General features: G+C 33.2%; 1 protein-coding gene across 1 annotated transcript in view; it reads left to right on the top strand.

Moving 5' to 3' along the window:
- The window catches only part of LOC126979248 (uncharacterized), a 30642-nt gene extending 9046 nt beyond the window's left edge, over positions 1–21596 (top strand). The window contains exons 2-6 of the mRNA XM_050828524.1: positions 6162–6328; positions 8150–8333; positions 14012–14151; positions 18376–18595; positions 20213–21596. Of these exons, the coding sequence (XP_050684481.1) occupies positions 6162–6328; positions 8150–8333; positions 14012–14151; positions 18376–18595; positions 20213–20304 (803 nt within the window). The 3' untranslated portion in view covers positions 20305–21596. The remainder of the gene's footprint in view (positions 1–6161; positions 6329–8149; positions 8334–14011; positions 14152–18375; positions 18596–20212) is intronic.
- The last annotated feature ends 732 nt before the right edge of the window (positions 21597–22328 follow it).

The raw sequence follows: 22328 nt of genomic DNA, 5'->3' as shown, positions 1-22328 counted from the left end.
TTCAATGTTTAATTCCAAGTCTGGACTAGGTTTATCTTAATTATTACTCCTATGTAGTGACGAAGTATTAAATTTCTAGCTGGCGTGCTAGTTACGAAGCTTCGACATTCTCATATAAATTTTAACGAAACACCGTGTGGACTTCAATTTTAGTTTCGTGGTCTCAATTAACCTTTTCTACACCGAGGTCACATCTGAGCGTAGCAGTTTTATAAAGAATTATTTTATTTTTTATCTAATCTCATTAATGTTTGTTGCATCATTTTTGTTCTATCTTTTATTTTTACTCTATTTTATAGCAGCCCAGTAGACTCATTTACGTAATAAATCAAGTGAAAGCTATTTAATATTTTTTGTCTTACAATAAAAATATTTAAAATGAAGCTCAATATTCCATTTCACGAATAATCTTACCCAGCATCCAAAAGGACAATTGTAAAGAATGGCAAGGGGTAAGAATTCATCACTCAAACTAGTGAAATTACTGGGCAAATGAGACTTAACATCTTAGTCTCAAGGTGACGAGCGCAATTGTGGTGCCGCTCAGAATTTTTGAGTTTTTCAAGAATCCTGAGCGGCATTGCATTGTAATGGGCAGGGCGTATCAATACCATCAGCTGAAAGTCCTGCTCGTCTCGTCCCTTATTATCATAAAAAAAAAACTTAAACCTTTGAGCTTCAGCTTGTCAATGTTTTATTTACAATCAATAAAACACGTACTGTGTGCTGTATGGTATGGAATATTTTACATTTACACATTATCTACTATAATTTGGTATTATGGCTATAGTATTATTTATTGTCCTAAATTATTAGAAGCTGTTAAAATATACGTCCCTCACAACATGCCTCGTCAAGGTAATTCGTGTATTTTTGATATACCATGCTATCGAACAAACTTAGGCTCATTTTCACCAGTACCACGACTGCTTAGGCAGTACAATGAATTAAATAAAGAAATAGTGAACATAGACATATTTTCCAATAGTCTACAAGAATTTAAACGTAATCTTCGGAAACTTAACAATAAATAAAAAACACTCGGTATTTATAGAAATAAATAAATAAATATCTTTTTTCCTTTTATATGTAATAATTAAACTTATGCAACTTAAAGTCTATAATCAACTTTAAATTGTTATTAAATTTTATTTTAAATTATATTGGTAATTAGTTAATAGTTAGTAATAATAAGTATGTAATAATTAATACTAGTCACAGCAGCAACTGTGAATGTTGTGTACATCTATTATTGGTACTCGCATCAGTAATGTAATTTCCTAGATAGTGTTATATGTAATTGTTATATGTGTGTACTGTTGATGTACCTTTTAATAAACAAATAAATAAATAAAATTGGACAAAGTTCCTGAAAAAGGTTCCAAGCCACAAACATCATATTTTAAGGAATTCGTATTTAAAGTTTAATAAATATTAGTGTATTCCACATATTATAAGGATTGGGCATTTAAAGAGTGACAGTAGGGCTGCCATTTTTTGTCAGTCTGTTAATATGAATCACATGACCAGTTTTGTGTTCTTAACTGTATTTCGACATGATTGTGGTTTGGAACGTTTTTCTGGAATTACATCCATTTAAGGCAGTATTCATTACTAGTTAAGCCCAGCTTCATTGTGTTTGATGCACAATATATTGTTCTGTAATAATTTCAAAATGGCCGCGAAAGAAAATTTAGGAGGTAAGCAATTTTGAACAAACCAATATTAGATTTTAATATATACTTGTAGCCAGATCTGTTATAAAAATAGCATTTTTCAGTCAGTTGCAGTTATATTATGTCTTTATTTACTAAAGACAATAATAAATAAAAAGAATTCTAGGTGAAAGACCTTTCACTTTAATAATACCTTTGGCTGTATTGTCTGGTCACGAATCAATGAATTTACATTACATTACACCATTATACCATTGGTAATTTAGTACATGATTTTTCTAGAGATTTCTGGAACGTTGTCTTCAAGCCAAGATTGAGTAATAGCGTCAGGATTTGACGTAAGTCTTCATTTCTTGTGATGTTGGATGTCCTATTCGATTATTGTGATTTAATATTAACCTCGAAACAAATGTGTGAAATTTCAACCAAGCCTTTAGAATATTTTGGCTTATCATGTTCAACAATATTGATCTTACTTAAGCTCGAGCTTTGTTTTTTCTTAAGTAAGTATATCACTTTCTAAGTTTTTTATATGATTGTGAAGTAGTGCGTTCTTGAATATCCTTCAGACATGTTCAATAGCGCGAATATCGCAAGGACGTAAAACTAAAGCCTTAAATTATCGAAGCCGAGATAACTGGCTCGTAGCCAGCATTCACAATTCCACCTTTTTACTTCAACCGACAGCATTTGGTAGACTTACATTTACATTCAAATAAAACATTATACTTTATTGACGCTACGGTTCGTGATTTTGTGAATTTGCGCTGACTTTATAGGTTGACTTGTGTATTTAATGTAACAGGAAGATAATGAGGATAAAATTCGAAGATAAGTAATTGTAGCTTCAATTTCCTATCTCCTGGTCATTTTTCTGCTTCTAGAATATAAAAACCAGTTACAAACTCAATCAACTTATTGGTTTATAGAATAATATTAAAAAATACAACATTACATAATTCTTTGCTCAAAGAATTACTTGAAATAATAATATCACATAATTGAAGGACTTATTGTCATAACTCACTCTCCATATATTTTTTTTCTAAATAAAGGGCCACAAACTAAAAATAAGCATTCAAATCAGTATTAAAATTGTATAACTATTTCCCTCACAAATCAGTAGGTCTACTCAAATTCCACGAAAAACGAAGTTTCGATCGAAGTTTCAGATGTTTGCTACTACAGTTCCATTCGTTCCGAAGTTTCGTCCCGAACGTCATTGTTAGAAATTTTGAATTTCTAAGCCTACTCTAATTCATTTTACGCTGAGAACGAAAATTATTTGATATAATGAGTAGGTATCGCTTTTGCGAGGTGTGTTAAAAAGCACTTTAAAAGATGATTTATTAGCACCATAATTAGAACTATTTTTACAAATTTTTTTACAGAATTCAAACTTAAAATCGTAAGTACTAAGTTGACATGTTTATATTGCGTATGTAATACGGATATTTTTGGTTGTTATTAGTTACTACCCATCGTTAGCATGAAATAGAACTCTTCAACTTAGTCGGATAAAAATAATTTCAATTTCAATCTTTCACCATCGATAATTTATTTAAATTTTGTTCGTTTACGAATTTTCGTTTTGGATAAAGAGAGTAGACCCCCTGTACGTAATAAATTACGTATTTCGGTTGTTCGTGACGTTTTTCTAACAAAATTTTTGACTGTATTTTAACTGTACGTGCTAAAGATTCTACTTTAGACGTTGCTGAAAATCCTACAACATGAAACTTTATAACAATTGTTAATTAGCCAGCGTGTTGTTTTGGCCTCTAGGCAAAACAAATGACTGTTGGAAAGTAATAAAGATAAAGTAACTATAAATTTACATTTGAATTAACGTTGAAACAAATTAATTAACAGTAAGAGCGTGGTAAGTTCTATAAACCTAACTAAACAGTTTATTTCAAATCAAATTATCATTAACTTTATTAGTTTTAGGAATTTTGTTTTAAGTTTACGTAAAATGTGAGTACTTTGAATATTAATAAGGAATGTGTTATTTTCTTGATTCACATAATTTAATTTCGTAACCCTCCCTTACATAAAGTATACGTTGATATAAAGATTTGTCACTCATTAAAATGAAGCAATAAATGTGATGCGTAACTTCGTTTATATATACATATATATATATTTTTTCTATATATAGTTTACATTAAATGGTAATATATATTAAGATGTTATAATTAAGGAATCACGGGGCGGTTAATTTAAAGTGAGTATATTTATTAGAAAAATTGACAGAGTTAAAGGACAGAGGTCTGTCGTACATCGAAGTTAAGTAGGAACTCCCCGCTGGGACTCAATCCCATACAATTATATCTTACTTACTACCTGGGTTCTCACCCCCGCATCAGTCATACTTCGTTCTTACACTCTCAGTACTTATAATGTACCTTTTTGCCACGAGACAAAACTATACTTACGTTCCCACGCTTTCTAAAATATCTTAACTAAACATCTGTTATTTGGGAATTTTTCTCAATCCCTTTATTTACAACCTTTTGAAAACAATACTTACTGCTAAGTACAAAGGTGCAATAAAACAATAAAATAGAAAACTTAAATCTAAAAATGACCATTCCACATATATAATAATTTAAATCTTTCGAAGTTCATCATCTAGTCACTTTACCAGATCGCAATTCATCTTAACGGAGAAATTAATGTATTTAAATCTGATGCGGAATTAGCTCGATTTAATTCCTTACGCTCCCAATTATATTTGATGTATTATAATGGTGGTTTTGCGTTTTATATTTTTTTTATTATATAATTTAGATTAAATACAGCATATAATACTAAAGACGAATATTATTTAATAAAAAATTTTATGAGACGAATTTATAATATTTGAATCAAGGGGCTTAACTTATTACTGTTATTATTATTACATATATTTTCATACACGTAGAATCTGAAATAACGTAACTGAAATATAATTCGTTAACTTTGAGGAAAATGTTGGCCATTCCTACAAGTGTTACACTTTGTGCGGATGCACAAGTAATTACTAAAGTAAATTATTTTACAGTGCTCGCCTGCATCTTCGTTTAGATAATCTGTTTTTGAGTAATAAAATTAACTGCAAAATAATACTATTTTTTTTTAGTTTAATAACTTTTAAATAATTGCGAATTCTTTCGTTACGTTTATATATGGAGTTTATGTTAGTGTAGGAGTTAAGAAAGGTCCCATATGCATACATTCCACGATCTTTTCTTTGCGTATGTAAATGTCAAGTCAGTACTCTCAAAGAATTATTGTAGAAATCAGGAAAGTATGTATGTATTTGAGCTAAATCTGTGCTTAATATGTTACGTGTTGGTAAACCCTTTTATATAATAAAGTAAAGTAAAAAACCTAAGTGTTTTAATTATCTAAATTGTAGAGGAACATGATGGATTAGTATTATTTATGAATTTATTACAATTTTATACAGTTCGTTTGTCACACGATACATATTATAAATAGCTGGTCATCCATCATTTGATGAACAAAAGTTTGAAAGCTTCCGAGTGTGTACGGTGGTGTATAAACAGGGAACCAGATTGCTAGTGTTAATTTATTTGAGGTCTTTCTCGCTACGTGCAGAAAAACAACTAACGCAATTAGGAAATAGTATCATAAAGTCACAAAGAGTTTCCGAATAATGATCAAAGAATGGAAAAAAATATTTAAGAAATATTGTAATTTAAACTTATTCTTCTTTAATTTAATTTATCCACATCTATGCTTTTAATCCTCTATTAAAGCTTGATAACATTAAAACACCCAATATCCTAATAACCATTACATCAACCAAACGAGTGTTGTAATGCAATTCAGTACAAAATTACAACACACGTTTAGATGATGCAATGGTTACTAGGACTGGATTTTTTAATGTTAGCAGTAAGCTAACTATTTCAGAATCTTTTACAGAGGATTCATATTATTGGTGTAGTAAAAGTCTTGTATGCAACTGTAGATAATTAGATATTAAAACACTCATGTGATATTATTAACATACATTCGTGTCTATAATCCCACATTCGTGTTTTAATACCCCTTATTACATAACAGTTGCATAAATAACTAATATAAATTTTATAATTAAAGTAACTAAGAAATATATCTTTGAAAGAACGAGAAATACGGAATATTTTCCTCAATAACTCATAGATTCGATCAATCAAATTAAAGTTTTGAATAGAATCGATATTTTTAAACAATGGGACCCTTCCATTAATTTACTTTACATATAATCTTCCAAACGAAAGATTTATTTCAAATCGATCCATGAAAAGAGATATGAGGTAACAAACATAAAAATTACAAACAGTAGAATTGTAAATCACCTTCTTGTTGACGTCAAATGTATTTACAAGAACAACGGTGAGCCGCCAATTTAATTTATTTAAACTGAAACACTTATTAGATACGCAGAAAACGATCATTATTGATTCAATAATGATTAAAGTCGTTTTTCAGTGGTGACGTCAGCGTACAAGATCACTCAGCTGAAGGTGCCGCTGTATGCGGACCCTCGCCGTGCAGCCGAGCTGAGTTGTCACTTCATAATGGACGACTACGAGCTGCATTCTGTCAAGTTGTATCGAGACCTGGACGAGATATTCAGATACAACCCCTCACAGAAGGTATAATAGTTACTTAATAAAATAGAGAAGCAAACTGTCATGCTTAAGCCCTTTAGAAAGGTCTGAAAAGAGAATTATCAACAAGTAACAGAAAAATGCCATAAAGTAGAAATATACTTGTAACGGTTGGGTTACGAAAAAATTGGATTTTGATACTTCAGGCCAGATTTTAAATACATTTTCATATTCGTTGGAACTATTTTAAAATTAAGTTGGACTGGAATAGTCTTTCTCAAGTGGTCTCTTCATTAATAGCTTCATAGGATTCATATCCAATTCAGGGCTCGTACAACGTGTTTGTTTTTTATAGAAATACGGGACAAGACGAGCAGGACGTTCAGCTGATGGTTATTGATACGCCCTGCTCATTACAATGCAGTGCCGCTCAGGATTCTTGAAAAGCCCAAAAATTCTGAGCAGCACTACTTGCGCTCGTCACCTTGAGACATAAGACATTTAGTCTCATTTGCCCAGTAATTTCACTAGCTTCGGCACCCTTCAGATCGACACAGTAAAGCTTACAAATAGGCGCCGTTGTGGTACCCATAATACAGCCGGCATTCTGTGGAAAGGAGCCTCCCACTGGTCAATTGGTGTTCTTCTTATGTCATCTTAAAATTAGAGTCAAAAATTTATGAATAGAGGATTGTGTTAAGTCTGGCTTAAATAGCAATTTCGTCATTAGTTCTATATTTGAAGACTTCAAATACGTTCCGTAACTTTATCTGAATGTGAGGACTTTAATAATTATTAATGACAAAATTGCCAATTGAATCTTTTGTTGTCTCAATAGTTAGGACAATCACAGCTTTGCCAGTCTTGTTAATAGAAGTAGTGATAAGACTGATACGTACCATCAATACTAATATTATAAAGCTGCAGTGTTTGTTTGTTTGTTTGAACGCGCTAATCTCTGGTACTACTGGTCCGATTTGAATGATTATTTCAGTGTTGGGTAGTCCATTTATCGAGGAAGGCTATAGGCTATGTTTTTTTTTTCAAAATTAGGGATCCGTAATAAAATTGCTATTTTACAACACAAGGTGTAAAATCGAAAACCTATTTTTGCGTGCGCTGCAAAAACTATTGACAATAGAAAAAAATGATGTACAGGCTATAATATAGGCAATATTTTATTACTTATAAAACTATCGCGTGAATTATACTTTATATGGCAAAACAACGTTTGCCAGTTAAAGTATATAATAACAGTAACGATGCATAAACTATATTTCTTGGCAGTGGGCTACTCTCAATATTTATTGCAAGTTCCAACAAAATATTGCCACGTCGTAAATACTTTTTATTTTTGTTATAATAACTACGTTACTCACTGAACAGTTTTTTAGCCTTGCTACTTGCTACATGCTATATATAATCGAACTAAGAATACTCTATTCTTTTATATTGATCACTTTGTTTCTAGCCTGTTCGTGTCTCTTGAATGCACAATGGTAGGTGATTATCACTTGGTGTTAGGTTACGAAAACTACTTATAACGTTTAATGATATCGTATTCTGTTACAAGAAAACCTCGACCAGAGACACCGCGGGGCCAATCAGGAACTATCAAATAATTCATATTATACACATCCATTTATCGCTGACATAAAAAACACCATTCGAGTTAATATCACCGTTAACTCACACTCATTAGCCACCACACGTATTTCACCCCTTAAATGGGCATCTCAAATCGAAGAGAGTCTTGTTAAATTTATGTAGTTTTCTTAAAGTCATTGTTTTGTTTTTGCTCATTTAAACGGTTATTTACATTCAATTAATGATAAAAACACTAATTTAACTTTTTTTTTCTAACAGCCTCAGATACGTCTGTACAACGTGACAGGAGTGATGGTTCAAGGCGGGGAGTGTGAGAGTAGGTGGTGTCTGGTGCGAGTGATGCCCGCACCGGTAGCAACACAAGCCGCCTACACCTGTGAGATATCAACAGAAGGACCCAAGTTTATGATAGCGAGGAAAACTAAACAGATGACTGTTCTAGGTGAGATACTGGTTACTTATGTAGAATATTGAGTGACCTGTGACAGGGTAGAATGAAGTATAGACAGGGGTGATGCTGAGTGACTAGTCACTAGTGTATCTCTTCAGGTACCGGATTCGTTGAAAGAGGACTAGGAACTAAAACAAAAGATATAGTTGCTATTTTCCGCGTCTACTTCGTGCACATTTTTGTATGAAAACACTACAGGGTAGTATAAACGGAAATGTAATTCGAGATCAAAACTGTAAACAATGGTGCTGCCAACTAAAAATAATAAAGTTATCCATTGTGCGTGTTGAAAAATACTAAAATATCATTTTGAAATTTTAAGTTTAGTATAGATACATAAAAACGTTTTCTCTTTGTAATATAGCATAAAATATATCCAAAAATTAAAATGTAAATTTATTGTGCAAACTTTGCTTTGACACTGGCAATGAGATAGAAGCTATAAACATTTTGCTCATCTACACAATAAAAACGTAAATAATGTTACAAAAAATCTTGGCGGTAGTGACAGGTATCACTGGTGACCATATTGTTGGGATCATTCGGTTTGTGCTCTTCTTGCTTTCCCGTTGTACTTATGATGTTTTTATTTTTTGTTAAGTTTTCTTGATTTTGTTAATCAATTTTGTTTTATTTCATTGTTATCTTATCAAAAAGAATCTTGGATACTGATCCAGGTCCGTCAACAAAACAGGAGATGCTGTCACCGCCGAAAAAGACAGAACGCACTCCTATTTCTGTGTCTGAAAAGGTTATGATAATCAATGCCTCTTGTCTTTAAGTGATTGCAAAGTAGACCGCAGAGATTTTGGGTATTTCTGCGATAACAGTGAGCAAAATATTAATTGAAACTGAAGAATTTAAGCCACCTCATAAAACTGGCCCTAAAAAGAATATTCCAGAAAACGTTGATGAATTTTCTTTTTGAGCAATAAGACGAAAAGTAAATGCTTTCTTTTACAGAAGTGTAACCTACAACAAAAAGGTTAATATGTTAACAGTACAGATTTTATGTTAAACTTAATCTGTTTAGATTTGAAAGAGTAACATCTCCAGTCTACTCTTTGCTTTATTAAATATAATAAACAAATTGTTTAGATTTGAAAGAGCGACATCTCAAGTCAATTTCTTAATATGTAAATATTGGGGTTGAGCAGGTTATTAACTGTAATGTTATAACATGGAACGCGAGAGGACACGGGTTCGACTCCCACATCGTTCATAAATTTTGTTTTCAAATTTAATTTGGAAACGGGGATGATTTTGTAGATGGTGCATTATTAATAAAAAATATATATATTTATGTTTTATGAATCAAAATAAATGTATTATAAGACTACCTAGAAAAATGTTGATAATCTCTGTATTGTCATTTTGACAGTAACATATTTTCTTTGTTAACATTTTTGATCTCAAATTACATTTCCGACTACAGATCAACTTTAAATACATTACCTTTTTTTACTGAAAAATAAAATTAAGATAAAACGATGCAATCTTAATTTTTCAATTTAACCAGTTCTGACAAGCAGGTTATTGAATTAGTACTAACATAAGATGATATTATTTACCGACTTCAAAAAAAGAGAAGATTTCTCAATTCGACTGTATTTTTTTATGTTTGTTACCTCAGAACAATCAACTGGGTGAACCGATTTTGATGATTCCTTTCTTATTAGCTGGTGCTTCCCCTTTGGTCCTGTTCTCACAATGACACCCATGGGAAACCATATAAGTATTATATTTGCATTAACAAACGGTTACGGTTTGTAACAAAAGGTTTATTTGACAGCAGCACTGAGTATTCAAATGCTCGAATTCTTCTTATATCATATGTGTGTCCTATTACCATAATTACCCTAGAGATCCTGGTTAGGATACAAGGAAGAGAAATAAAATAACTCTGTTGTCATTGATCCTTACTGATACGTGTATTGTAAACGCTTCAACCAATGCAACAATACTTGTGTCAATATGTGACTAAGCTGCAAATGGGCATTTCTTTTTACTGGTTTTCTTTTGTTTATTCAATATTTACATATTAAATTGAATAATTGTTTTTTTCAAGTTTCAGAAAAGAACTAATTCTATTAAATTCTTTAAAAAAATAATGCCGTTATCGCTGAAAATTCAGAGATTTTTGACTCCAAAGATTATTTTTAGGAAGCAAATTTTTTATTGGATATTTCATAGTATATACAAATATTCTATTCAGTTCAAAATTTTCTTTAAGTCCCTCTTTGCGCACTGTATTTTGTGTCGCAATATTTTTATTGTGTTATGTTGTAATCGACTCTCTAAGAAACCAATTTTTGGCGATATTGAGGTGTGACCGTACCTTAATTGGATTTCTTTAAGTAATTAAAAAAATAAATAATAAATAAAGTAATTAATAAAATTATAAAATTAAGTCCAAATATTCCGTGACGTGCGTATATCGTATAATTATGGGTCTAAGATTCATAATTGCCTGGTCTGCTTGTTAATAATAGATATAAATAGTTTGAATAATCCCAACCAGCTTACTATATGGTTAAATAGAGGATATAAAATATATTATTACTAGCTGACCCGGCAGACTTCGTACTGCCTCAATCGATAAATAAAAGACAAAATTTTTGTATTAAATAAATTTAAAACAAACAAAAGGAATCCTTTTATAATAAATAAAAAAATACTCGGTATGAATGAAATTATATTATTATTTTCGATTTTTCCTGAAATTCTGGCAATTCATAAGGTTTCAATTTGATATTGACACACAGTTATGTTATATTTATATCTATTTATATCTTATTCATTATAAGCTAGAGGAGATGGTGGTAATGTGGCGCTATTATTTTAATTTGATTTCTGAACGACGGGGGACACATCGAAGAAAAATCAAAATCGTTGTTTTTAATTAATTCCGAGCATTTTCATATTTTTTCACATTTTGACCAAAATTAGCCAAATCGGTCCATTTGTTCTCGAGTTTCAGCGAGACTAACGAACAGCAATTCATTTATGTTGATATATTTCCATAATTAATATATTTGCTTATTCCTAGCTATTTCACGTACACAGACCGCCCCCCATTGTCCTTGTCAGAATAGTCCGATTCAAATTCAAGTTTAGATATTTTTATGCAAAATAGGATTTAAAATCACTTATTGAACGTCAGCATATTCGAAAACGCATGCCTCAGACCTGAGGAGAACGGGCGCAAGTAGCTTAAGTTTTACTTAACTTCCTGCTCAACTACTTTTTTTATAAGAATTCGTTGCTATCGAATTTATTATTTAAATATCCTGAGGTTCGTTGGTCTATTCCCAATCAATGTTATGATTAAAAAATATTGATTGATTGTTAACCCTATCCCGTTTTAGTATTATTTGTTCGCAAAATGTTTTGGTATTAGAACAATTAATGTATAATCACTATACTAACATTCCAAGTATAATGCTATTATGTTATTTGGGTTGAAAATAATAAATGAGCTTTATGCTATAACTAAAGCATGCTTCGTACATAATTATTTCTAAGAGGACAGTGGTTGCCAAATGGAAGTTTAAATGTATCACTATCATCATTACAGTGGTAACCTTATTTTGAGGAACAATTTGCAACGTAGAGCAGCTCGAATTGTCGGGGATCCTGTGCTCTGTGAACGACTGGATCACTTGGGGTTGCGTAGAGACGTCGCTTCATTGTGTGTCTTCTACCACATCTATCACGGGGAGTGTTCCGAAGAGCTGTTTAACCATCATTCCTACCGCCGAATTCCACCTTCGCAAGTTAGTATATCATCCTCACCATCTGGATGTGTGGCGGAATGAGCTTCATTGTGCGGTGTTTCCGGGACGATACGACATGGGTACCTTCAAAGTAGGCGCGTACACCTTCCTTAAAGGCCGGCAACGCTCCTGTGATTCCTCTGGTGATGCAATAGAATGTGGGCGGCGGTGATCACTTAACAGCAGGTGACCCGTACGCTCGTTTGTCCTCCTATTCCATAAAAAAAAAAAACAACATTATATTTGATGACAATATCGATGACTTTTTAATTCCGCTGACGCGGTACAAGTATTTTATTATAGTTACGTCTTTGTCTGCTACCTGTTAATTGCATAACTTTTCAAGTTTGGCCAGACTTTCGTGTAAGTTTAATAACATACGCTCACTTAGTATAATTTCGTAGCGCTTGTTAGTCAAGAATTATGTAACACGTTTGCCAGTTCCGACTGTTTATTATGTAAAATCTGCAGAATTATCTAATTATATGTTGCATTTCACAAACATCTTTTTTTTTTTTATGGAATAGGAGGACAAACGAGTGTATGGGTCACCTGTTGTTAAGTGATCACCGCCGCCCACAATCTTGCAACACCAGAGGAATCACAGGAGCGTTTCCGGCCTTTAAGGAAGGTGTACGCGCTTTTTTGAAGGTACGCATGTCGTATCGTCCCGGAAACACCGCACAAGGAAGTTCATTCCACAGCTTTGTAGTACGTGGAAGAAAGCTCCTTGAAAACCGCACTGTGGAGGACCGCCACACATCCAGGTGGTGGGGATGATATCCTAACTTGTGGCGTGTCGTGCGGAGGTGGAATTTGGCGGCAGGAATCAGGTTAATTATTATATATAAAGGGTTGCAGTATGCAAACAATTTTATATATTTTTGGAGATCCACAGCACAATTTACTTATAAGCTGATTTGTAAAATAGATTTAATATTATCATCATTAAAGAAACGAGTTGACAAATACTTAGTATTTGGAAATAAAAACATTTTCAGCCGCGTTGAGAGGTTTTTGGTGGGGAAAAAGTGATGGGTTTGCGTCACGTTTGAATTCGACATGCTCGTGCAGTAATGCGCTTACGGTCTAGCGACCAAATATATAGCGGCTAGTCATGTTTAGACATATTATACAAGTATACACTAACCCCCTTATTCATAATGGTCCGCTAACTTAAAACAGCCGCTAAGGAGTGTATTTTCTCATTCTGACTTAGGTCAATAGAAGAAGACAGAGTGAGAATTAGCAATGCTTTAAATTAGCAGACTATTATGAATAAGGGGGTAATACACTGTACTTACTCGACCGGATACGTGTTTATCTTTTTTGTTGGGTCGAGTAAAATTATATTAATATTTACACAACAGAAATTTAATTATGTAAATATTGAAATTAAATTCGTTGATTATATCTCATAATCAATATTGCAATGGTGTACAACATTTGTATGTGACAAATTTTGTATAGACACAAGATCATACATTTTATCGATCTTAATTTATTATTATTAATTTATTGATATTTCAGATGTCCTTAAAATAAATCTATATTGTGTTCTTGTGCTCCTTATGGTTGATACGTCATAAGAGACAGTATTTTTACAGTTTTTCAAAGCAATGAATTTCAGTGCATTACGGATTGCCATAATATCATGAATTGAAAATATGTAAAGGCCTTTTCACCGTAACCAATTCATCTTTGCATCGGTGTCTCTAAAACAAAGAGTAAATCAGACTGTAATATTTTAACTTCGACAACCTAAAAGTGACCCAAAGAGTATAGGGGATGCCTCTACACTCCTTCAATCATTATTGGATCTTTAACATCAGGAGTTGTTAGGTCGTTATTTTAATACAGATTACTTTGGACGTTTAAGTTATTTTTTTACAGCTATGCCGGATAAAGACCCAGTTATTTATGGAGCACCAAAACAAGTGAAGCCTGGAGAACAGATAGTCCTCAATTGTACTTCAGATTACTCTTTACCTCCGTCGGACATTAAATGGTATATTAACGACGAACTACAAAAGGTGGGTGACATTAATGTGTAGTTATAATAATAGAATATAATAAGTACATTATTTGTATTATAATGTTTAGAAAATCTCAACCTATTTTAGTCAAATCGTGTTTTAACCCTATCTAACGTTCGAGAAAATTCTTAATTCATAATCGTCCTGTTTCTCGTAAAATATAAAAACACACATTTATACTTTTAGTAGAAATTTAAACAAATTCAGTTACAAAATAAGAGTTCTAACGTATTAATAATTTGAAAAGATACCAAACAGTAAAAGGTTGACTTTCCAAACGCTGTTTGGAAAGTCCACTGAGTTCCTCTTACAATAGTTCAGAGTCCCACGAAATTCTTCTCGTAAGCGCACATGGACTTATATCACTGACCTGTATAAATACCACTGGACAGGCCGTTCCATATGTTTGACAGCAAATGTTTTGTGCCTATTTGAAGCGCCATTCGCAAGCGGCCAGAGAACTAATTTTGACGTATCATACAAATGGCTGCGAAGGAAAGTTCAATACTCTGAACGGTATTTAATTAATTTCGTTTGTTTTCCGTGTTATTTATACTTGAAGAATCAACGAAATAAAGAAAACAATTTTTTTTTGTAAATCTTTTCCCACAATCTATCAATGTTTGCTGACGTTGTCATCACTAGTTTTAGTACCGTAGACTCTCGCTACATGACCAACAGCGCCAAAATGGCGAATATCACACAGGCATAAAAGCACTTTGACAGCCGCCAGTCCAGTAGTATATAGTAGAGGTCAGTGGCTAGATGGCTTATATAGACTCGCCTACACCATCACTGCCTGTCATTGGTTCCACAATGAGGTCTACTGTCATCCCTTCTACGATGACGCCTCTTGTCTTCCTTTCTAAGATGACGTCTCCTCACTATGTGTTCAACAATTACATTGCCAGATTAGGCTTGATATGTGTCTGACGACATCAACGGACTTAAATCATATTGTTGACACTGATAGACAATATTATAAAAAAAAATATCATGAATAAGTACAAATCTTACATTATTTATCGTAATAGACTGTGACAGCTGTGAAAAAGTCGCAAAAAAAATAACCTCTATTTTGAACAATGCTCGCACACTTATACAAAGTGACATACAAATCGCGAGTTTAAGACGCACGACGGTAATAAGCCTGGCCTGTTTTCATCGGTTTTCTAGCAGCAAGACGCTCTATCTAGCCAATATTTTGATTTGATTTGATTGAATAACAAACAGAATTGATATTTAATCTTATACATATTCAGCAGTATCCCGTCGCTTACATTGACGCTCGAAAATTGCTTTTCAAGTCCACGCCTAACGCCCATAAACTATTTCTGAATTTTTTTGTCAATCTTAACTTTCTTATCCACGAAAATAATGGATTCCGTAGTAAAAATAAAATTTACTAGATTTATTAGTCCATGATTTGAAGTCGTTATCTCGTCGCGTCTGTGTTAAAAAATAAATGATTTTCAAGCTACAATAAACCTGACCTGTGCTCATCGGTTGTCTTGCAGCAAGAGGCTCTGTCTAGACCTTTAAATTATCTAAGGTACAAAACTTGGTAGGTACTTAAATTGTAATTGAAATCATACGATCATGATGTCTTTGAAAGTTTTTTGAAACTTAAAATTTAATAAATTCGTTATAATGATACATGTGCCAATAAATATGAAGTCCATAGAAGCATTAAATAACGTTTATTTTGTTTGCCAGTGGGACTCTTTGTTAGAGACTTAACGTTCAAGCGATCCTAAATCTTCAATAACGACCTCTTAAAATGCCTTGTTGTTACAACACAATGCTGTTCTTTTATATCCCATATAATATTGTTCGTAGATTAATTGTTTACTCCGCAATGAATAGTATGGTGTTTAAAATTAATCGGTGTTAATTGCTCTAATTGGTGATACAGAGACTTACTGATATTTCTATTAAATTTGTTTTTTTATGGAACAGGTGAGCCTGCCTCACATGGTGGTCCTATTTAGACAAAAAATTAGAAAGAAAAATAACGTATCGTACAAAGAAAACTACGAGGGGCGGTCAAAAAGTTCGCGGAATGGCGGGGTTGGCGGGGGTGAGGTCGCTCCTCCAGGTAGCCGCTACTTGAGTAACTCATAATTACTATATATGCCAATTTCTAGCCTAATTGGGTCATTAGCTTTCGAGTTACAAACGAGTGAACAAGTAAATCGGGAACAAACTAGCCACTATGGAGAAAATTGAACATCGCGCCGTCGTAAAGTTCCTCACCAAACAAGGAAAAACGCCTCAAACTATTTTGCAAGAGATGTTAGCTGTTTACGGAGACTCTGCTCCTGGTAAAACCATGATTTACAAATGGCACGGCCTTTTCAAGCAAGGAAGGGAGTCAATTGAAGATGATCCTCGACCTGGACGGCCCATTGAGGCCACTACGCCGGAAATCATTGAAAAAGTTGAAAAACTTGTATTGGAAGACGGAAGGTTGAAGAAGAAACAACTTGCAGCATCAGTTGGAGTATCAGAAACCACAATTTTAAATATTCTTCATCAACATCTTGGCATGAGTAAAGTGTGTTCAAGGTGGGTCCCGAGAATGCTCACGCCGCTGCAAAAACGTGAGCGCGTCAACTGTTCCCGCGAGTATTTGGACCGCTGTGGAGAAGTTAGGGAAGAAATTATGGCCCGAATTGTAACCGGTGATGAAACTTGGGTTCACCACTATGAGCCTGAGTCAAAGCAGGAGTCGATGCAGTGGCACAAAAAAGGCACACCACCCCCAAAAAAATTTAAAGTGTCGCAATCGGCCGGAAAGATCATGGCGACTATTTTTTGGGATACTGAAGGTATTCTTTTGATCGATTATAAAGAACGTGGTGTTTCTATAACGGGAGAGTACTACGCTTCCCTATTGGACCGATTAAAAGAAGCTATTAAAGAAAAAAGAAGAGGAAAACTGACAAAAGGTGTACTCCTTTTGCACGACAACGCGCCCGTTCACACGAGTCATGTTGCGACGGCTGCCATTCATCGATGCGGTTTTGAACAACTACGCCATCCACCCTACAGTCCAGACCTGGCCCCTAGCGATTTTTATTTATTCCCAAAGATGAAGAAAGAGCTGCGTGGAAAAAAATTTAGAGACGATGATGAAGTCAAGTCGGCGATTTCGGCGTATTTTGACGCCCAAGACAAAACCTATTTTTTCGACGGTATTAATAAGTTATATGCCAGATCCCAAAAATGTATTCGTGTTAAGGGGGAATATATTGAAAAGGAAAAATAACATAATGTATCATTTCATCTTTTTTCCCAGTCATTCCGCGAACTTTTTGACCTCCCCTCGTATATGCACATTGCAATAAAATTTTCAATTATAATGGTGCTATAACAACTCTATAATATGACAAACATTTTAGCTGTAAAAATTAAAAGACAATGTTACGGAGATACTGTGAATCCAATCTTAGCAATCGTTAAGAACATATTACAGTCATTTATATTTAGATCTAGTAACAAGTAGCAGAAGACATTATTGACATCTTGGTAGTAAGGTCTTTGTTGAAATAAATTAGATCCTATTATGTGACGCGCAGCGCCCTATTGGCTTGGATCCGAAGTGTTGGGATACTATGTCAAATGAAATAGCTTGCTTCACTGTTCTCAAGAAATCCTTAGAGCAAAGTCGAACAATGTTTGGTACACACTTTGAAGAGGTAAACACTGCAGCCAGGTATTTAATATCGTGTGTTTCTGAGTGTGAAACACAATTACAGTGGAAGGGGAGAACCTTGTTAGGAACTATTTGTTGAAGAGCTTTTAGTTGGTGTTAGATGTAATACATCTAAGCGAGTGTGAATTCCTTATGAGATATAGAAACAGGAGTCAGCTAAAGACAAGTGATCACCGTTCCATTGCTACACTAGGAATCACAGGGGCGTTGTTGCCATTTTAGGTGGATCTACCGATATCTTATATTCTCAAATGTATTTAGGTCATATCGACTTACAACCGCAGAAGGCAGTCCATTCCATGTTTTTTGTAGCGCATGGAGTTTGTCTTTAAAAATCGCAATGCAGAGGAGCAGGACACATCACGTCAGCATGGATGTTAATTTAGTTGCACAAGTTAAGAAAGTTCTGGGTTCACTTATTATAACTAAATCTATGACATTTTCAGTTTGCTATTAAAGCGTACGTTTGTTTAATTTAATGGAGTATAATTGTCGTTTATCAGGCTGAGCTATGGCATCACACTGGACTAAGTGCAGTACAGCCCGGGGGTCTTCGTGCTTCGTGGCGTATTCTCAGAATCTCCGTGCCATCAGATGTCATCGGCGCCCTCCGAGTGAGATGTGAGGCAGTTCTCACTGTCGAGCCGCCGGTTATCCGTGAAACTTCAGCCGTAATGACCTTGTTCTCTCGTACTCAGCTATCTAAATATATGTCTAACAGAGGTGTGTATTACTTTCTTGTATTTGGCCTACATTTAGAATTTAGAAGTGGGTATATATATACTTTTTTATCGAACAATAATATTCCTTATTCTTTCTTATATTTTTGGTAACAGTCACATTCATTCGAATTTCTACACTGATAACACTGTAGTATTACTATAAAGTGATAACTATAAGCAAGAAACAAGTAAAATCTTCTTAGTAGGTACTGCTTGGGCTTTCACATTTCTCCTAAATAAATTCATTTCATTTTTAAATTTTCTAGAAATATTTTACGTTCTTATTTCAAGTAACACACGAGTTAAAATAACCTACTTACTTCAGTTGTATAATTAGCTATTCTATCGATTTTTAATTATATTATCCTTTTTTATTCTTAAGACGTTCTGATTTGGTGAACGTAATGGTTATTTTTCGTAAATATTTTCTTTACATCTAATGCGACTAATAAATAACTAATATATCTCACTCATGATTCTTTATCATTTCTGCTGATATGAATATGAAAAAAGAATTTATCTTGGTAATAAAACACTGTTAATTTTTATCATAATGTCAGTAAAACCATCGTCAGCATTTCCAACTATATGGTTGGTATTAATTTTTTTTGACAAAGAGGAGAACAAATGGTCGTTTTAAGCCCATATTCCAGTGTAACAAAATCGCAGGATCATTGGCGGCCTTTTGAAAGTACCGTAGTCTATGAAACATCGCACATGGAAGTTCATTTCATAGTCTGTTTGTATGTGGAAAAAGTTTGTTATGTCTTATATTATATTTTGTTCAGCTGTATTTCCATAGTTACTCCATAGAAGAGCGAGAGGAATTGAGAGAAGTTTTATGAGGCCTTTGTCCAGCAGTGGATGTCTTTCGGCTGATGATGATGATGATATGGGGCTAAGACTAAGGGACAAAATGAGTAATATCATAATAAGAAAGAAAACCAAAGCAAAAGATGTAGCATTTTCTGTTCTACATTTAAATTGGAAATGGGCTGAACATTTTATACAAAGAACAAAAGACGAAAGATAGTCCAAAAAAGTAATGAACTGGTACCCTGTGAATAGGAAACGAAATAGAGGCATGTCTTTTAAGAGATGGAAGATGACATAGTAGAAACAGCAGGAAAGACGTGGACAAGAATTGCAAGAGACAGGAACGAATGGAAATTAATGGAGGAGGTCTTTACCGCTAAAGGTGGTCCTTATATCGAAAATAATAAATAATATTACTAACAAAATACTTTTACTTAAAACTAGCTAACCCGACAGACGTTGTTCTGTCTATAAACGGTTCGAGAGATATGGTGAATGCGTGGGTGAGTACGTGGGTGGGATCGTGACACGACAAACTATATATGTAAACCTTCTTTGAGCTTAAACCAATCTATTACAAAAGCATTACATTGAGATCGGTCGAAGTTTAGGAGTTATTAGGGAACATACAAACATACATTCGCTTTTATATATATAGATAGTGAAATATTAACACATACTTATAAATACAATTTATAAGTAAATACCTAACTGTATATATATAAGGAAAGAAATCTCTAAATAAATAAATAAGAATTCGCTAGACTCTTATGAATTAATATCTCTTTTCTTTTTGTTATAGGTTTTGCACGGGTTGGATATCGAGATCTAATGTTAGTCTCAGTAATTTTAAGTAATGTAAACAGGATACTATCAGTAATATGGAGAATATAAGAGTATAGATTAAGAATTAAGTATTGATGATATTTGCGTAGTATAACTATGGTAGCATAAATGTTTTAATCAAGACATAATTGAATTAATTTCAGCTCACGAATTAACTGAATGAAAATATATCAAATTAATTATTTTTCAACCGTACTAGAGTGCGTTATAAATTATAACTGTTTTGTAAATATCTGCATATTTGATCTAATTACTTTTTCAAATAATTTTATATGTTTTCTTAGCATTGACAATAATAAGATCGAGCAGTTAATAATAATTGAGCGCTTTTTGAAATACTTCATAATGTTGAGACAAAAAGGTTTTAGTATTTAAATTGGATTCAAAACTTTAAAGGTATCATTAGCTCAAAACTCTTGCAATATACGTTATTACTGGGAAGCTTTAAAAAAAAAACAATAAATGCACTTCAATATTGTTTGACGTAACTAAAATTATTTTTAAAGCTGTGAAAATTTTAAAAAGGTCGAAAAAAGTTCAATAATGATATTTAGTTTTCTACTATTGAAAGCCAACCATTTAATGGGACAAAAGAAATAAAAAATCGCTTCTTATTAAAGTATTAGCGTAAGACGTATTCAAGTTAGTTTTCCTTGTACCCATTACCTCCATTATATTTTACCTTTAAGCATTGCTTTTTTGAAACATAAATGTTTTAATAAATAAACGGAATAGAATACTGATGTGTTAAGGTATTGTTATTGATATTTATTGTTATAGATGAAAATATGTGTGTACAATGCTTATATTAATTTCTACATATATATTAAAAAATAAATAGAAAATAAAAAAATAATTGATGTATGTTATTATAGTAATATTACAATCAGACAAAGCTCCTGGCACACTAAACTGAAAATATTTCTCGTGTATAAGAAAGAGAGGAAAGAAGTATTTATTGAAACGAAAACTGAGACTCTGCTGTTACGCTCGTTTGAGTAACGTCTGCTAGAGCAGAATGAAATAGAGTAATTTGTACAATTAAAATTCGTAGGCAGTTATGTTAACTAACCGACGATAATATCACATCGCATCTTTGTACCTAAGTGTGAGCAAGCGCGCTGTATTGGCAATCTCTTTCATGTCGCGAATGCCACGAGCTTTGCCGATAACTTTAACTCCTTCTAGCACAACACAAACTTTTATTGAATTTGTACACAATTATAGCACTGCTTATATTTTAGTCTCCCGAAAACTAGTTTAATTAATGTTTAATAATCTATGGCTGTGTATTGTTTACAGTATGAAATATTTTGTTAATGTAAAGTGTCCAATTTATATTAAATAAATTATGATGAAAGAAATAAAAATATTTTTTCTTTGAAAGTTCGTACTCATATCGTTCGTGTCATTAGTATTCTTCTGATGTAAAAGATTCTTGCCTGGAGATTTGTGATAACTTACCATCAACGGAAGTAAAGTGTACTAACAAGTTTGCCGCATAATATGACTCGTAATTTCTTTGGAATAGTAATAAAAAGGATTGTGTGGTTTTATGAAAGCACGGTAAAAGTGAAACTTTTTTTTCCACTATAGACATTTAACTTAAAAATTTTTGGAATACTATTCCATTAAGTTAATGTTATACTTGGTATACTAAGTCTTGAACTAATATTTTTATTGAACTTACATTAAACACTGACAAAAACAAACAAAATAGCGTGGAGCACTGGCACAAATGAGTAATAGTCTATACACTACACGGTGAGCTGCTGCGAACTAAACGCCCCGCCCGGCCGTCACACGACATGCAACACACAGTTTGAGACGATATTATAAAAGTTTCACTTTAATAGAAAGAGAATATGATAATGTGAGCCAGTGTTAACTTAACAGACGACACGTACGCTCCAATATATTATATTACTACTAACTGTAGTGTTTGAACCGGATTGTGGTCTGATACGATTAGTCATCAAACGAAGTGTGTAAAGAACGGACGTTTTATTTGCAACTACCTCACTAACACAGGGTCCTTAATTTAATTTGATATCCAAGTAGCTGGAACTCAG

Source organism: Leptidea sinapis, chromosome Z, assembly GCF_905404315.1.
Source record: "Leptidea sinapis chromosome Z, ilLepSina1.1, whole genome shotgun sequence".
NCBI lineage: Eukaryota > Metazoa > Arthropoda > Insecta > Lepidoptera > Pieridae > Leptidea > Leptidea sinapis.
Note: the sequence above shows the minus strand (reverse complement) of the source record. Positions and strands in the feature narration are given on the sequence as shown.